At 56.0% G+C, this 15,274-nt stretch overlaps 1 protein-coding gene across 1 annotated transcript; it reads right to left on the minus strand.

The window, feature by feature from the left end:
* Positions 1-115: 115 nt before the first annotated feature.
* TIMM44 (translocase of inner mitochondrial membrane 44) lies at positions 116-12,038 on the minus strand. Its single transcript, XM_075997997.1, has 13 exons — positions 11,932-12,038; positions 9,818-9,913; positions 7,672-7,842; positions 6,810-6,890; positions 6,127-6,276; positions 5,897-6,036; positions 5,505-5,590; positions 4,795-4,887; positions 4,587-4,711; positions 3,310-3,360; positions 1,409-1,498; positions 1,036-1,146; positions 116-664 (listed from the first exon to the last, which is right to left on the minus strand). The coding sequence occupies exons 1-13, from the start codon at positions 11,977-11,979 to the stop codon at positions 545-547; spliced, it is 1,362 nt and encodes a 453-aa protein (XP_075854112.1). The 5' UTR covers positions 11,980-12,038; the 3' UTR covers positions 116-544.
* Between the last annotated feature and the right edge of the window lie 3,236 nt (positions 12,039-15,274).

Genomic DNA, 15,274 nt, shown 5'->3' on the forward strand with positions numbered 1-15,274 from the left:
CAGGGCAGGCCACCCCTTTGGTGCCGCAGTCATTGACCTTGACCACCTCTCTGTGAGCCACCCAGTCCCAGTCACTGTCTCACACACACACAGACGACACCTCAGGCCACTCAAGTTGCTCTTCTGCACTTTGGTGTTTTATTATTTCCAAATCTCAGGCTATGTACAGGAAATGAGAGCATCGTTAAAATAAAAAAAAGACCTAAAATGGCCTGGCTGGCATGGCCAGCCGTGCGGAGCAGCAGGGCTGGGCCCAGCACCCTGCCCCCTGGGTCCCAGAGCCTCTTGGCACTGTGTGGCCTGTGCACCCCGAGGTGGCAGAGGGACAGTGCAGGAGCTGGCACTGTGCAGTGTGTCCAGCCGCTGGGCACCCTCGGTAGCCCTCCGCCCCTTTCCTGGCCAGCTGGTTTTGTAGTTGTCCTGGCAGAGCTGGGGGACAGGGCCTGCAGTCTTGTCTCCAGAGGTCTGGAGTTGCTGCAGGTGTCCCTGGGCATCCAGGCCTGGTGGCCCAGCCCCGGGGGCTCCCTGGCTGCGGTGGCCATGCTCAGAGGATCTGCTCCGTGCTGGAGGCGGAGATGTCCAGGAGCCGCCAGGCCGCGTAGGGGTTGAGCTCGTCCTGGTCGCGGCAGAGTGCCCACACGTACAGCATGCGCAGCACCTTGTCCTGCGGGGAGGGCAGAGGGGCTGCTGGGAGAGGTGGTTCTGGGGGGTCGGGGGGAAGGGCATGGGGTCCTGGTGCCAACCCAGGTCTGGCCTGTATGGGGTGGGTGCCACCCGGAACACCCCCAGGAGCTGGGAGCAGAGGCTGGGACAGGGCCTATGACTCAGAAGCCACCCAGCACTTGGGAAAATTGGACAGGCTAGTCCATCCTCTGACCTCCCCCAGCCCCAAACTCCAGGCCTGGGGTTTCTCCCTGTCCCCACCCGGTCCCAGAAGCTCTGGGCTCTGAGCTGGCATCCGTGCCATGTGGCCTCAGGCAGAGTCCTGGGGGTGGGAGGCGCCTGCTGCGTCCTCGCCTGTGTGCCCCCACTCACCGGGTCGCCCTCGACCACCTGGCCTTTGGAGTCCTTGATCACCATGACCAGCTGGGCCTGGAAGGTGATGATTAGCACGGGCCCCTGCTCCATCATCTTGCCCATGGCCAGCTGTGGGGAGCACAGAGGGGGGCCTCAGAGAGCAGCCCGGGCACCTCGTCCCACTGAGGGCACCGTGCCCAGCGCCGCCCCCGCCCTGGCGGAGCAGGCCTCCCGCCGGCCCACCGCCAGCAGCCATTTCCCATGACACCTTTCCCAAGGACAAGTTCAAGGCCTCCGATCAGCACAGCCCCGGGCGAGGCCGTCTCCTGGGCCGTCTGGGCCACAGCTCCCACCCCCGGGGTGGGCCGGGCCCCCAGCGAGCGGCACTCACGTCCACGTTGTTGATGTCCAGGATGTGGGAGTGGAACTGCAGGCCCAGGGCCTTGGCCTGCTGGATCGGGTGGGCCAGCTGGCTGTACGTCTGCAACGAGAGGCCCACACGCTCGTGTGACGGCCACCGAGGGCGGTCTCGCCAAGGCGCCACGCCGCACGGAGCCAATGCCCGCACACCCTGGCGCTGGGGCGCCCTGCGTCCAGGAACAGCAGAGGCCAAGAGCATGCGTCCAGGCAGCTGCCACCCACTTGCTGGCCCGGATCACACGCCTCCCTCTCCTGAGAACAGGGTCAGACCAAGGCTGCCCAGTGAAAACGGTATTAATCAGCAAAGTGGGTGATTCTCCTGGGACACAACCCAAAACACTCTCCCCAGGGATACGCTGGCACCTCCCTGGCCGAGTTCACCTCACCCTGAGTCTTGGCCTAGAATCAAACACCTTTTCTAGGATTTGTCCCTAACCCATGGGCCGTCCAGCCCTTGGACCAGCCCCCAACAGCACCTGCCAGCACCCCCACCCCACCCCACCCCCGCGCCCTAGGCACAGGAGACAGCCCCCAAGACACATTTGCACCGCAGGCTTCTCCGGGCTTGGCAGGCGACCACGACGGAAGATGCTCCAATACCGTCTCCTTTTTATGGAAACGGCTGATCCTCGGGGTGCAGGGCAGGGGGGAGGGGGAATTGGAGCCAATCCTACTTGTTTGGTTTCTTAAAGATGACATTTTAAAAGCACCTCTGTGGAAGTGGCTGGGACTTCAGCTGTGTTTCCAGGGCCACCAGCAGCTCTCTGGCAAAAGTAATCAGCCGCTGCTTCATGGTCCCAAGGTTAAAAAAAAAAAAAAAAATCAAAACCAAAAATCCTCCCAAAAAAACCACCACACCAAAACTCATAAATGCCTGTTGGATTAGTCACCGTGCAGGGGAGTATTTAAAAAGAAGATCTGACATCTTCTCTTCTGCTTTTTCCAAGTTGTTTGTGAGCTGGGTGCAGAACAGAATTAGCCAAAGAAGATTCTGGATGGCTTGAGATGAAGTGGCAGGAAAAAAACCAAAACAAAACACACAGCTCATGACGGCTCGGGTCAGGGAGCGCACAGGGTGAGGTGAGGTGGCCTGGCAAGATGGGGGCCGGGAGCCCCAGGGGACAGGGACGGGCAGACAGCCTGTGCTCCCGGGGAAGCCACGCTGGCCTCCGTGCACCCAGCGCAGAGCCTCAACTCCGGGAAGCAGCTGTCAGGACGCGCTGTTCCTCCGGCGTTTGTTTTGGTCTGTGTTTCGGACGGTGTCTTGAGGACAGCTAATGCATCTGTCCTGGAGGCCCCTCTGTGCTCGGGTTTCCGTCTCCTGGGAAGTGGGCACAGGGGACAGGGGTGCCCACGAGGCCCCTATGATCCCATACAGGACCTGCACCATCCCCGGCCCCAGCCCGTACCCCAGGCCACCTCAGCCACCTGGAGTGGGGCAGTCAGACCCGAGCCACAGCCCACACTGGAGACCTCATCTGACTCCAATCACCTTTCCTGGGACTTGTCCCTAGACAAAATTATTTTAAGATGGCAGCTTCGTGACATCCCATGGGGGAAGAATGCCACAGGCCTTCTCCCAGACACGGAGGGGAGAGGTGATCCCTGACCAGGAGTTTACAGTCTGGAAGCAGGGAACCAGCAGGTGACAAGGTGCCCAGCCCGTGGGCCCAGACGTGCCACCTGCAGAAGCTCAGAAGGTGGTAGGGGACTGTCGGGCTCTGTGGCGGCCAGGGGACACGGTGTGGCGGCCAGGGGACACGAGGACCCGCCACGGGGTCCTGTCGTGCGCTTCCCCAATGGAGCCGTCCGAGCAGACATCCTTTTCCACATTGATTTTTTTTTTTAGGCTTTAAAAAACAAAGTACTCACAGCTTCATAGCACCAGTCTTTGAGAATGTCAAGTTCTCCTGAAATCATGGCCTAAAAAGGGAAAGGAAAACGTAAGCGAGAGAGCAAGGGAGGCTTTGCGGCAGGAGAACTCCCAAGTCTCCAGTGAGGGGCCCTGCCTCGGAGCCCCCGCCCCAGCCTGTGGGGCCCTGGGGAGGAGGCCTTGGACACCAGCGGCCCAGGCCACCTCATAACCTCTGGGGGCGGCTGGAGGAGGGGCGGCCGCAGGAACCTGGGATGGGGCCAGATCTGGCGTGGAGGAGGGGGGAGGCACCAGAGCAGGGAGAGGATGGGGAAGGAGCCAGGTGCCTTTGGGGACAGCCGCGGGCAAAGCCAGGGGCCCAGAACGTCCCGTGCTCGCCACGGAAGGAGCTGCCTGGGCTCCGGCTGCTGCTTTAGGGAATGGCTGCCATTGCCAGCCCCGCCCAGCCCAGCCCAGCCCAAAGTGGCTCGAAGGACCTGGGCACTGGGGAGGAAGAGGAGGCCTAGAGGAGGCTGGCGGAGCAGAGGGGACAAGGATGGAGGGGCTTCCCGTGGTCCTGCGAAGGGCCTGGCCCTGTGTCCTGGGGCCTGGAAGAGGCAGAGGCGCGGCAGGCAGAGGCAAGCGACCTCGTGGGAGGGGCTGCAGCATGACCTTGAGGATGAGCCCCTCCTCCACAAACCGAAGGGCGGGTTGGGGAGGAAGACGCCCTGGGCTGTGGGTCTTGCCCTGGGCTGTGGGTCTTGCCCTGCGCTGTGGGTCTCTGGGTCTCGGTGGGACCCTGAGCTGAGACGCAGCCCCAGGTTGGCCTGGGCTGCTCTACCTGAGGGTGGCTGCCCACTTCTCCCCAGTGCCGAGCCCCCCCCCAGCAGCTGCTCCTGGGGCAATCTCGAGGGAACAGCTTCAGGTGGGAAGTGTGAGGGAAGTGACACCCAGAGGCGCTGGGCTGAGTTTCAGGCAGTGACAGGGAGAGAAACTCATTTCCCGGAGCAGTCATATCCAGTGGGCGAGGCATGAAATGACAACAGAGCCAGGAACACATGGGACTGCCAACCCCTGCTCAGAGACACGGGCCTAGGGGGCCTGGGTGTGGGGTGTGATAGGGCCTCAGAAACCTAGGAAGGGCACTGGGCACAGCCCGTGGGGCGGCTGCAGCCCGGCAGGAGCCCGAGTGCAAGGTGTCTGCTCAGAAAACAGCCTCAGCAGCAGAACTCTGGGCTCAGACCCAGGGTGCCAGCTGGGGACGGGGCGGTGCAGCTGGGAGGGCTCCCGCACCCACCTCCAGGATGTTGGGGATGATGTCATTCTCGCACTGCTGCAGAAACTGGTCCTTGTCGAAGGCCGGGTCCACCCGGAGGATCTCCGTGAGCACCTCCGACATCTCCGTCTTGGAGAACAGGCCCCCTGCGGGGAGCGCAGCCCGGTGGGTTGGAGGCCTGGGACGCTCCCTGTGGCCGGCATGGGAAGTCCTGGGGCGGTTCACTCACCCAGCAAGTCGGTGACCTTCTCTGTCAGGGCCCGGGATGCCCGGATGAGCACGTTGTCGCTCTCGTCATACTTCATCTTCATCTCGAAGAACCCTGCAGGGGAGAGGCAGGGGCTGGAGGAGGGGCCCCTTCCGGAAAGTCACCCCTCTGCCGCAGCTCTCGGGGGGCTCCCTGAGGGTCCCGCCCTTGTCGTGGGTCGGGGCAGGGAGGGGAATCTCTGTGAGCCTGCGTCCACCGCCGCCTGCCCACCTACCTGGCGAGGCTGTGGAGACCCCTCAGCCGCGGCCCTAGCGGGGCTGTGTAAATTACGGGGCGCCACCCCCGCTGGCTGTTGCTTCCACTACAAAGGAAACACAGGCCTCTAGCGGTCCTCACGGGACAAGGGACAGGGGCATGCGGCACGATGGCTCTCCTTGCTAGCACCTGGGAAACCCACGCCCAGCCCCAACGCCTGCCATGGGACTTGGGGCTGGCCGTGGCGCCTGTCAGCACCAGGGTTCCGGGGTCCTGACTGTCTTATGAGGGAACCGTCGTCTGGGGTCTCGTGGCAAAATGTACCACTTCGTGATTAGGGAACCACTCTGACCCCCGTCTCCTCTTCCGCAAAATGGGGATCTGACTTGTGCCCAGTGTGGGGGGAATGCTGTACAGTCAGCTGACTCCCTGGGACCCAGGCGGAGGTTGTGGGCGCTGGAGACATCCCCACTCACGATTGAACACCACGTTGTTTTCCTTGAAGTCCTTCCACTGCTGGTACCACTTGGAGTCCTTGTGTAGCACGACCCCCAGGGCCTCCCTGGGGAAGAGGGTGGGCGGCTGGCATAAGCGGCAGCTCCAGAGCCCCCTGGCCGAAGGCCCCTCACCCTCCCATCGCTGTGGGGAGGGGTGTGGAGAGTGGACAGGGAGGCGACCCCAAGCTTGGGGCCATGATGACTCCACCCCCGTCTCGGCCTCCTGCCTTCCCTCCCTTCCCCTTTCCCTCAAATGCTCTGGAGCGAGCCAGGAACGTCAAGCAGAAAGCAGACTCGAGAAGCAGCTGGGGTGGGGCCTGCAGACGGACAGCAGTGCCGGGCGCCGGAGGGGGAGGGAGGCCGGGACCTACTCATTGGGCTCAAACACTTTCTCTTCCTTCAGTTTCTCCCCTGCAAACTCCGTCCTCTTCCGGAGCCGCTCGGGCCTGCGGTAGGGCCCGATCTGCCCCAGGACGCTGTGGTCTATCTCCTTCTTCACGGACTCCACGCCCTGCCGGGGAAGCACAGCGGCCTCAGTGGGTGCCAGGTCTGCATGGCTGGGGGGAGGGCAGCACACACCCCGGGCCAGACCTGGGCTCACCTGGGAAAGGGCTCTGAAGGCCGCAGTTTTGCCCAGCTTCTCTCCGCCCTTGGACACCGACTCGGCCGACTGCTTGGCCGTCTTGGCCGCCTCCTCCACGCCCTCCTTGATTTTCTGGGCAAGCTCGCTTTTACTGACTTCATCAAGGCTCTGGGACAGAGAGACACAGAGAGAGGGGGTGACGGCATAGCAACCCTGGGCGGTGGTCTGGAGTCCTCTGGGGACAGGCAAGGAGTCAGTTGCAGGGAGGGCAGCCCAGGGTGGCAAGGGGCTGCCCAACACCCCGCAAAGCCAGACAAAAACAGAGGCAACGAGAAGGTGCACTCGGGAGGTCTAGCTCGCACGTCACCCTTGCTGTGGGTGACAGTGACCCCCCCCTTCTGTTTTTAGGGTGGGAGGAAAACATTCTCCTCTTGTCCGCTAGGCCATGCTAGCATCACATGCTTCCGCCAACTGAAGGGGCCACCTGTCATGCAGGCGGGTGGCGGTCTGACTTCACCCTCCTTCCTGCTGCCTTAGAACTCTGAAGCCTCTGGAGGGCGTCCTCAGGGTGGGCCTCCCCCGATGCCCACCCCACCGGCTGTGGCCAAGTCAACCCCTGGTGGGAGTCACCTCTCCCCAAGGCCTCCCACCTGCTGGTCACAGGCAGCAGTGGCCCCAAAGGCCCTGCGTGTGACCGTTACCTCTTTCATCGTGCCCGTGAACTCCCCCAGCTTCTTCCGTATCACTTCGCTGGTCCGCACGGTTTCCGACTCAATGCTTTTCTAAAGCAGAGAATGTTATTATTATTATTTTTTGAGATTTCTCTTACAACCAAAGGGTTCCAAGGAGCATTTTCTCAGCAGTTCCCTTCTCCCCCTGCCTGCCACCAAATCCCCCACGGGCAGAACCCACGCACTACTTCCAGGCAAGGGAGTACTCCGGGGACACTCAAGAGGGACAAGGACTGGCCTATGGCTGGGTAGGGACCAACAGAACAAAATCCGCAAGGACCTGGGGCAGGTGCCTGCATCGCTGAGCCTCAGCCACTCGTCACCAAGACGTGGACTTGGTACCTGCCTGGCAGGCCTGTTACAAATACAGTGTGCTCGCCCACTGCCACCACCTGGCGCCGGACAGCTGCGCGAGACACAGCAGTGGCAAATTCATGACACTGCACAGGCACCCGGTTTCCACACCTCTTCATTCAGAGGGCCATGACCAGGGGCTCTCAGGAGCAGCGCCCCTCAAAGCTGGTGTGCATGGGTGACCCGGGGACCCGTGACAATGCAGGTCTGGAGGACGTGAGACCCTGTGTTTCCCACGAGCTCCAGGGAGAAGCCAGGGTGCTGGCCAGAGCACCATACTTTGAGCCGCAGAGAACGCTGGTCTCATGGCAGAACTGAGGGGCCTGGTGACATTATCCTGTCCCCAAGTTCCCGCTCGTCAGTGCAGTGACCTCACCTCCTCCAAGCCACCCCCGTCCCCTAAGTCCCCTGGCACCGAGCACCCCTGCCTGACTCTGGAAATGAGCGAGATCCGAGGCAAAGGGACAGAGGGACTTACGTATTTCCTTCTGGCTTCCTGGAGTGCATCTGACTCTTCCAGCTTCCTGGCCTCGTCTCGGAATTTTTTTATACTTTCTTTCATTTCTTTGTTTTTGGCTAATTCTTGTTTGATATTATCTAGCAAGCCAGACAGAAAGCCTTTTCTGTTTCCGGAAGAATATGATTTGGACTAGAAAGAACATAAAAGAAAAATTAGAGAACAGACCGGAAGGACATACGCCTAAATGTCCCACAGACAGATGTGGCGTTTTAAAAAATTTTCTCCCTTCTGTTGATATAGGTGTAACCAAATTATTTGTTAAAAGCTATCTCTTGGCCGGGCGAGGTGGCTCACGCCTGAAATCCTAGCACTCTGGGAGGCTGAGGCGGGCAGATTGCTTGAGGTCAGGAGTTCAAAACCAGCCTGAGCAAGAGCAAGACCCCGTCTCTACTATAAATAGAGAGAAATTAATTGGCCAACTAATATACAGAGAAAAAATTAGCCGCGCATAGTGGCACATGCCTGTAGTCCCAGCTACTCGGGAGGCTGAGGCAGCAGGATTGCTTGAGCCCAGGAGTTTGAGGTTGCTGTGAGCTAGGCTGATGCCACGGCACTCACTCTAGCCTGGGCAACAAAGCGAGACTGTCACAAAAAATAAATAAATAAATAAAATAAAATAAAAGCTATCTCTTTTATAATAGGCCTGGCATGGTGGCTCATGCCCTGAATCTTAGCACTTTGGGAGGCCGGGGCAGGAGGATTGCTTGAGCCCAGGAGATTTGTGACCAGCCTCAGCAACACAGTGAGACCCTGTCTCTACAAAAAATTTAAAAACTAGCTAGGTATGGTGGTTCATGCCCATAGTCCCAGCTACTAGGAGGCTGAGGGAGGAGTTTGAGGCTGCAGTGAGCTATGATGACGCCACTACACTCTAGCCCAGGCAACTGAGCAAGATCCTGTCTCTAAAAAAAACAAACAAAAAAATTTGAACCCTTGGGAAAACCCAATACACCCAGAGGCAAACCCTGGGTAGGCCGGGGAAAAACTCTCAGCTCCAGATACAAGAGCCACTGTTGCGCGTGGCTCCGAGACAGGTTCCAGGTCAAGCAGAGGTAGATTTTTTTTTTTTTTTTGAGACAGAGTCTCACTTTCTTGCCCAGGCTAGAGTGAGTGCCATGGCGTCAGCCTGGCTCACAGCAACCTCCATCTCCTGGGCTCAGCGATCCTACTGCCTCAGCCTCCCAAGTAGCTGGGACTACAAGCATGCGCCACCATGCCCGGCTAATTTTTTTTGCATATATATTTTTAGTTGGTCAATTAATTTCTTTCTATTTTTGGTAGACACAGGGTCTTGCTCAGGCTGCTTTCGAACTCCTGACCTTGAGCAATCCGCCCGCCTCGGCCTCTCAGAGTGCTAGGATTACAGGCGTGAGCCACCGCGCCCGGCCAAGCAGAGGTAGATTTAAACCACTACTTTGCCACGTGCATAGCTAAGAGTGGGCTCAAAGAAAGAGAAACAGCTTAAGGGGCCATTGTAAGAGAGTAGAGTTAGGGAAAAGTGGCAACCTATGGTCAACTTGCCCACAGGTGTGCTTGGAATACCAGATTGGGGACAACTGTCTCCCTGGCCCCCAGCGAGCCACAAGGGAAAGCCACGCCACACCCAGAGGGGTGGCTAGGCCTCCTGCTGGCAGGCTGCGGTCCCACTCGGATGCCATCCTTTCTCTGGGGGAATTCCAGGTTCTACGACCATCTGGGATCACGCCACCTTACAGCAGCCCGGCCACACCCCCCAGGGCTGCACATCATGGGCGCAGGGGACCTGACAACTAAGGGAAAGAGTCACAGAGCCCACGATGGCCCCAGGACATGATCAGGGAGGTAACTGGCCCTCCTCACGGCGGTGAGGCACAAACAGAAGCATGGTTGAAGGGCAGTGACCAGGAGAAACTGAGGCAAGGGCACAACCAGGTGACTCTGTTGCAATGCCTACAGGGCTATCTCCCGGAAAAAGAGAACAGCCATGCTCGGGGAGGGATCCACGGGCAGAAGCCACAGGGAGGCCCATTCAACGGTCACAGCCCTATCCCTCCCTCCTGCCAATAAAGTCTGACTTTTCTGACCTCCCCCGCATGTACATTTCTAAGTGTCCTCTGTCACTTACCAGTGGCAGCTCTCCGCCTGGCCGGCATACCTGATAGGTCGAACCATGGGGTAGGTGGTGGCTGGAAAGAAACTGGATTCTGCTGCCCAGGCATCTCTAATTAGGGCAAAAAAAGAGGAAAATCCATTCAAACAAGAGGTTGACTGAGAAGAAAGCAGATCACACACAAAAGCAGGGATCGGCTGGGCACGGTGGCTCACACCTATAATCCCATCACTTTGGGAGGCCGAGGCATGAGGATCACTTGAGGCCAGAAGTTTGAGATCAGCCTGGGCAACACAGTATGACCCCATCTCTATAAAAATTAGCCAGGCATGGTGGTGAATATCTGTATCCAGCTATTCAAGAGACTGAGGGGGGAGGATCACTTGAGCCCAAGAGTTTGAGGCTGCAGGAAGCTATGATCATGCCACTGCACTGTAGCATGGGTGACAGAATGAGACCGTCTCTAAAAGAAAAAAAAAAAAAGTAAGGATCACCTGCAACTTATTCATTAATTTTTATCCCATGCCTACTGCATGCTGTGCACTCTGCAATCTTTCTAAAGTCTGAGAAGCCAGTAGAATCTGGCAGAAAAGAGAAAATGCAAAAAAAAAAAAAACCAAGAAAGAAAAGAGAAAATGCTATGTCTGTACCTCCAGAACCTATATCTACCCTCCTGCCTCTGAAACTAGGGGAAAACCAACGGGTCCTAGGAAATGCCACCATATAAGGGAAGAAGACTAAATGTACCAGTACAATTTAATCCCTGAGTCTGAAAGCCTCCCAAGACTAGAGACCTGGACTTTCAGAGGCAAACACTGATAACTTATTGCCCTAGCAACACCCTTGAAGTAAATGTACAATGTCCTGTTAAAGGGTTGGGCTGCAAACAGAGCAATTTAGGAGGGTCGCTCTGAACAAACACACAGCTAACCTCATGTGAACGGCACTTTTTTCTCCCACCAAATGATGAACTTTAAGCTCCACGTAGGTCCTGTTCAACTCTGTATCCTAGCATTCAGCACAGAGCCTGCCACTTTGATGTCAAATGACCCAGTAGAACCATTCTTCCATTTCCACATTTCCTGGGCCTTTCCTCTGTTCCTTGCGTCCTAGGCTCTGGGACCCCCCTACACAACATTCCTAACTCATACAGGTGCCACTATCTTTTACAGTGACTCAAGGATAACTCTGGGGAGTGTAAATAACTTGTTTTATTTCTCTATATGCCTATACCCATGGATTCCAGAAGCACTGACTTCTGAAATAGAAGTGGATGGCTGCCTAACCTGGGAGAGAAGTCTCAACCTGTGGTTGGTTCCATCTCAGTCTTGTGCCCAAATCTAAACATGTGTAAACTCAGCCTCTAAACTCTGACTCAAAAGACAAGCAGCTGAGAAAAAACAAAAAAAGCCAGTCCTAAGTCACAGACATCTTTGTCCTGACAGTCTGCTTCCTGAGATATTTTCCTTCCTCTTAACAATTTGGCTCTGGAGTCAGACTGATCTACACCTTGGGCAGGCTCTGGGACCGCGTGCAGGCTACTTAACCTTTCTGAGTTTCCGATTTCCTAATCTAATGAAATAGGGACAAGCGGCAGCGGCATGAAGTACTGAATTCTGGGTAGGCGTTAAACGTCCTGACTCCTACAGCCCTATAAACCCCACGAGCCCCTAGCTCTTAGCCAGGGCGAGAACCAACTCTCGCACACTGAACATTGTAAGGAGCGATATGGGAAAAGCTCTCCATAGAGGACCTGGCATTTAAACGCGAGCTGTGAATGTCACACATTTTTGCCTTCCCCTCGCACTTTCTTTCCACTGGGTACCGCCGCCCCGGCCACCATGCACTCCCCAGTGCACGTGGGGCCTGATCAAGAGGCGAGGGATGATCAGCTCCCCGCCAGGCTCCGCGCCTCGCCGCCCACTGCCCGGTGCGCTAGGTCCCCGCCCTCAGGCCTCGCTCCGTGGCCCCTGTTCCGGCCTCGGCTGACCCAACAACCCAACCCCACGCCTCCCGAGAAGCCCAGGGGAAGGGCCGCGGGCGCCAAAGGCCTGAGGACAAGGAAACCCTGGAGGCTGCAGGCTCCGATCCCCCTAAACTGGCCCTGCTAGGTCGCCACGTCCGCTCACCCGCGGACAGCGGCACCAGCCACCTCGCAGCGCCGCCGCCGCCGCCATGTTGGAGGATCCCGTGTGACCTTCTCGCGGCGCGGCCCAATTGCATCATCCGCCGCGTCTGCCCCGCGCAGCTCGGGCCTGGGAAAAGCCGGCCCAGAGGGGCGGAGTTCCGGGGAGGGAGAGGTCTCTGATTGGGTCCGTCGTGGGGGCGGGACTTTAGGGGGCGTGGAATTCCTAGACAGCGTGGCCTCTGATGGGCCTGGGTTTTGGAAGAGCGTGTTACTGGATGTGGCCGGCGGGGGTGGGCACTCCTGTGACGCTCAGATCTGTGATTGGGTGAGACCACGAAGAGGCGGAGCCTGAGGGCGTGAACTCATCCGGCAGCAATAATTCTCTCTGCAGATTCCGCAGGTGACAGGAGGGGCCGGCACGTGGATTGAGCGACCGCAGGACAGATTCACCTGGATTCTGATTGACTCGGGGAGCAGCCCGAGACTGGCTGGCTGTGGCTCTCCCTGACAGTGACTGACTGACTGACTGAGAGACCAGCAAGGGAGCCGCTCCAAGAGCAACGGCGCAGGAGCCCACGCTGGGAAGACGCCTGTTGGTTTTGGTCCAGAACAGGAAGGGGGAAGCCGAGACCAGGCTGGTTTGGGTCCAATTTCCCATCGATTTAGTGTGAATTAACACCCCTTGACCTGAAGAAGCCCAGATGTTTTGTCTTTTCAGCACCCCAGATGCTATTTTCTATTTGGAGAATGCCGCCACCAAGTGGCGGTACTTTATATGACCGTGCAATCTGAGACAGGGGAGTGGAGGAGGGCTGGTCCCATGGAGGAGTTAAAGTGTGTTGCTGTTGGTCCTGTTGAACCCTTTTGCATTATTGACCTGTAATATGGGTTTGCGGGACTTCAGTCCTTCAAAGGGAGGCAGCTTGGCACTGGGGAACCTGCATTCACTGGCTTCAGGGCTAGGCAGACCTGTGTTCTCCGTCCCTGAGGGGCTCCACCTCAAGGTGGGAGTAAGGGATGAGTGCTTCCACTCCAGCTTCGGTTGAGATGTCTTTATTGCAAGAGGAGCAAACTAGGTAAGCAGCTGAGGTACACAGGTTTATTGCTGAGAAGAAGACCTGGGCTAGAAATATGGATTCTTTTTTTTTTTTTTTTTTTTTGTTTTTTTTTTTTTGAGACAGAGTCTCGCTTCGTTGTCCAGGCTAGAGTGAGTGCCGTGGCGTCAGCCTGGCTCACAGCAACCTCAAACTCCTGGGCTCCAGCGATCCTTCTGCCTCAGCCTCCCAAGTAGCTGGGACTACAGGCATGCGCCACCATGCCCGGCTAATTTTTTATATACATATCAGTTGGCCAATTAATTTCTTTCTATTTATAGTAGAGACGGGGTCTCGCTCTTGCTCAGGCTGGTTTTGAACTCCTGACCTTGAGCAATCCGCCCGCCTCGGCCTCCCAGAGAGCTAGGATTACAGGCGTGAGCCACCGCGCCCGGCCGAAATATGGATTCTTAACTGTAGTTGAAACCACAGGGTTGGACAAGGGCACCCTGGATCGTTGTGTCATATGGGCATATCAAAGGCCCAAAGAAAAAGTGGGGGAGGAAGAGCCCTTGGAGGAGCCTGGGCAGGACTTTCCAACAGATAGGACCTGGAAGGTCTTGGAGAAGGCAGGTGGAATTACCAGAGTGAGATGGATGCTACAGCCATTAGGCAAGGCAAGGACAGAACTGTATCCACTGTCCTTTGCATTTTGCAACGTGGAGGTCATTGGTGAGATGAGCATGGAGGGTTTTGGTGGAACAGTGGAGTTGGCAGCCAGATTTCAGTGAATTATTTTTTTTACGGAGGTGTGCTGGAGGCAGCTTGTACTGTTCTGCCAGAGCCAGCTGGTAAATTTTCAAGAATTTTGAAGCCAGTTGTTAAACACAGCCAAAATGTAAAAATTAGTTGTATAAACCTATGATCAAATGGATTATATTAAAAGTAATAGGCTAGGCACAATGGCTCATGCCTGTAATCCTAGCACTCTGGGAGGCTGAGGCAGGAGGATCGCTCGAGGTCAGGAGTTTGAGAACAGCCTGAGCAAGAGTGAGACTCCTGTCTCTACTAAAAATAGAAAGAAATTAGCCAGACAACTAAAAATCTATCTATCTATCTATCTATCTATCTATCTATCTATCTATCTATCTATCTATCTAAATAATTAGCCGGGCATGGTGGCACATACCTATAGTCTCAGCTACTCAAAAGGCAGAAGGATCGCTTGAGCCCAGGAGTTGGAGGTTGCTGTGAGCTAGACTGATGCCACAGCACTCTAGCCCAGGCAACAGAGCGAGACTCTGTCTCAAAAAAAAAAAAAAAAAAAAAAGTAAATACTTAAAATTCATCACTTTGTAATTATTTTACTACACTGCTATGATCTGTGCTCTTGAAGTTATTTACATATACAGTATCTTTATGCTGGAAATACTATATGATGTGTGCTCCTGTACTGCTTACATATTCCATGTTTGTTGATGCCACATTAGTAGTTGGGTTTCGACCACAGCGGGAGTATTTACACCACAGGAATTGGCAAACACTATGTCAGGAGCCTTGGGGCTTGTTTGTTGAGCCGGTTATTAAACATTTAACCAGCACAGCAGTGGTTGAGAACATAGGGACAGTGAACGTAGTCTCTTCCAAGGAATCTTTGCTGTGCACAGAAGGTGAAATGGTGACAGCTGGAAGAACATACGGGAAGGAGTGAGGGTGCTTTGTTTGTTTTCCCCAATTTTTATTTTGTAAAATTTCAAAGCTACAAAAACAAATTGTAAGAATAGTACAGTGAACACTCACCCTCCACCTAGATTCATTTAACCACACTTGCTTTAACATTCTCCTTCTCTACCTGTATATACAGTCATGTGTCACTTGACAGTGGGGATACTTTCTGAGAAATGCTTCCCTAGGCGACTTTGTCATTGTGTCACCGTCATTTAAACCTAGATGGTACAGCCTGCTACACACCTAGGCTACGTGGTCAAGCCTATGGGACCACCATCATGTATGTGCTCAGTAGTTAACAAAAATGTCATAATGAGCTGGGCTTGGTGGCTCATACCTGTAATCCCAGCACTTTGGGAGGCTGAGGCAGGAGAATCACTTGAGTCCAGGAGTTTCCTGGGCAACATAGCAAGATCTTGTCTTTATAAAAACTTTTCTTGTTTTTTGTTTGTTTTTAGTTTTTTTGAGACAGAGTCTTGCTCTATTGCCCAGGCTAGAATGCAGTGGCGTCAGCCTAGCTCACAGCAACCTCAAACTCCTGGGCTCAAGCGATCCTCTCCTGCCTCAGCCTCCCAGGCATGC

This window comes from Microcebus murinus, chromosome 27 (assembly GCF_040939455.1).
Source record: "Microcebus murinus isolate Inina chromosome 27, M.murinus_Inina_mat1.0, whole genome shotgun sequence".
Taxonomy (NCBI): domain Eukaryota; kingdom Metazoa; phylum Chordata; class Mammalia; order Primates; family Cheirogaleidae; genus Microcebus; species Microcebus murinus.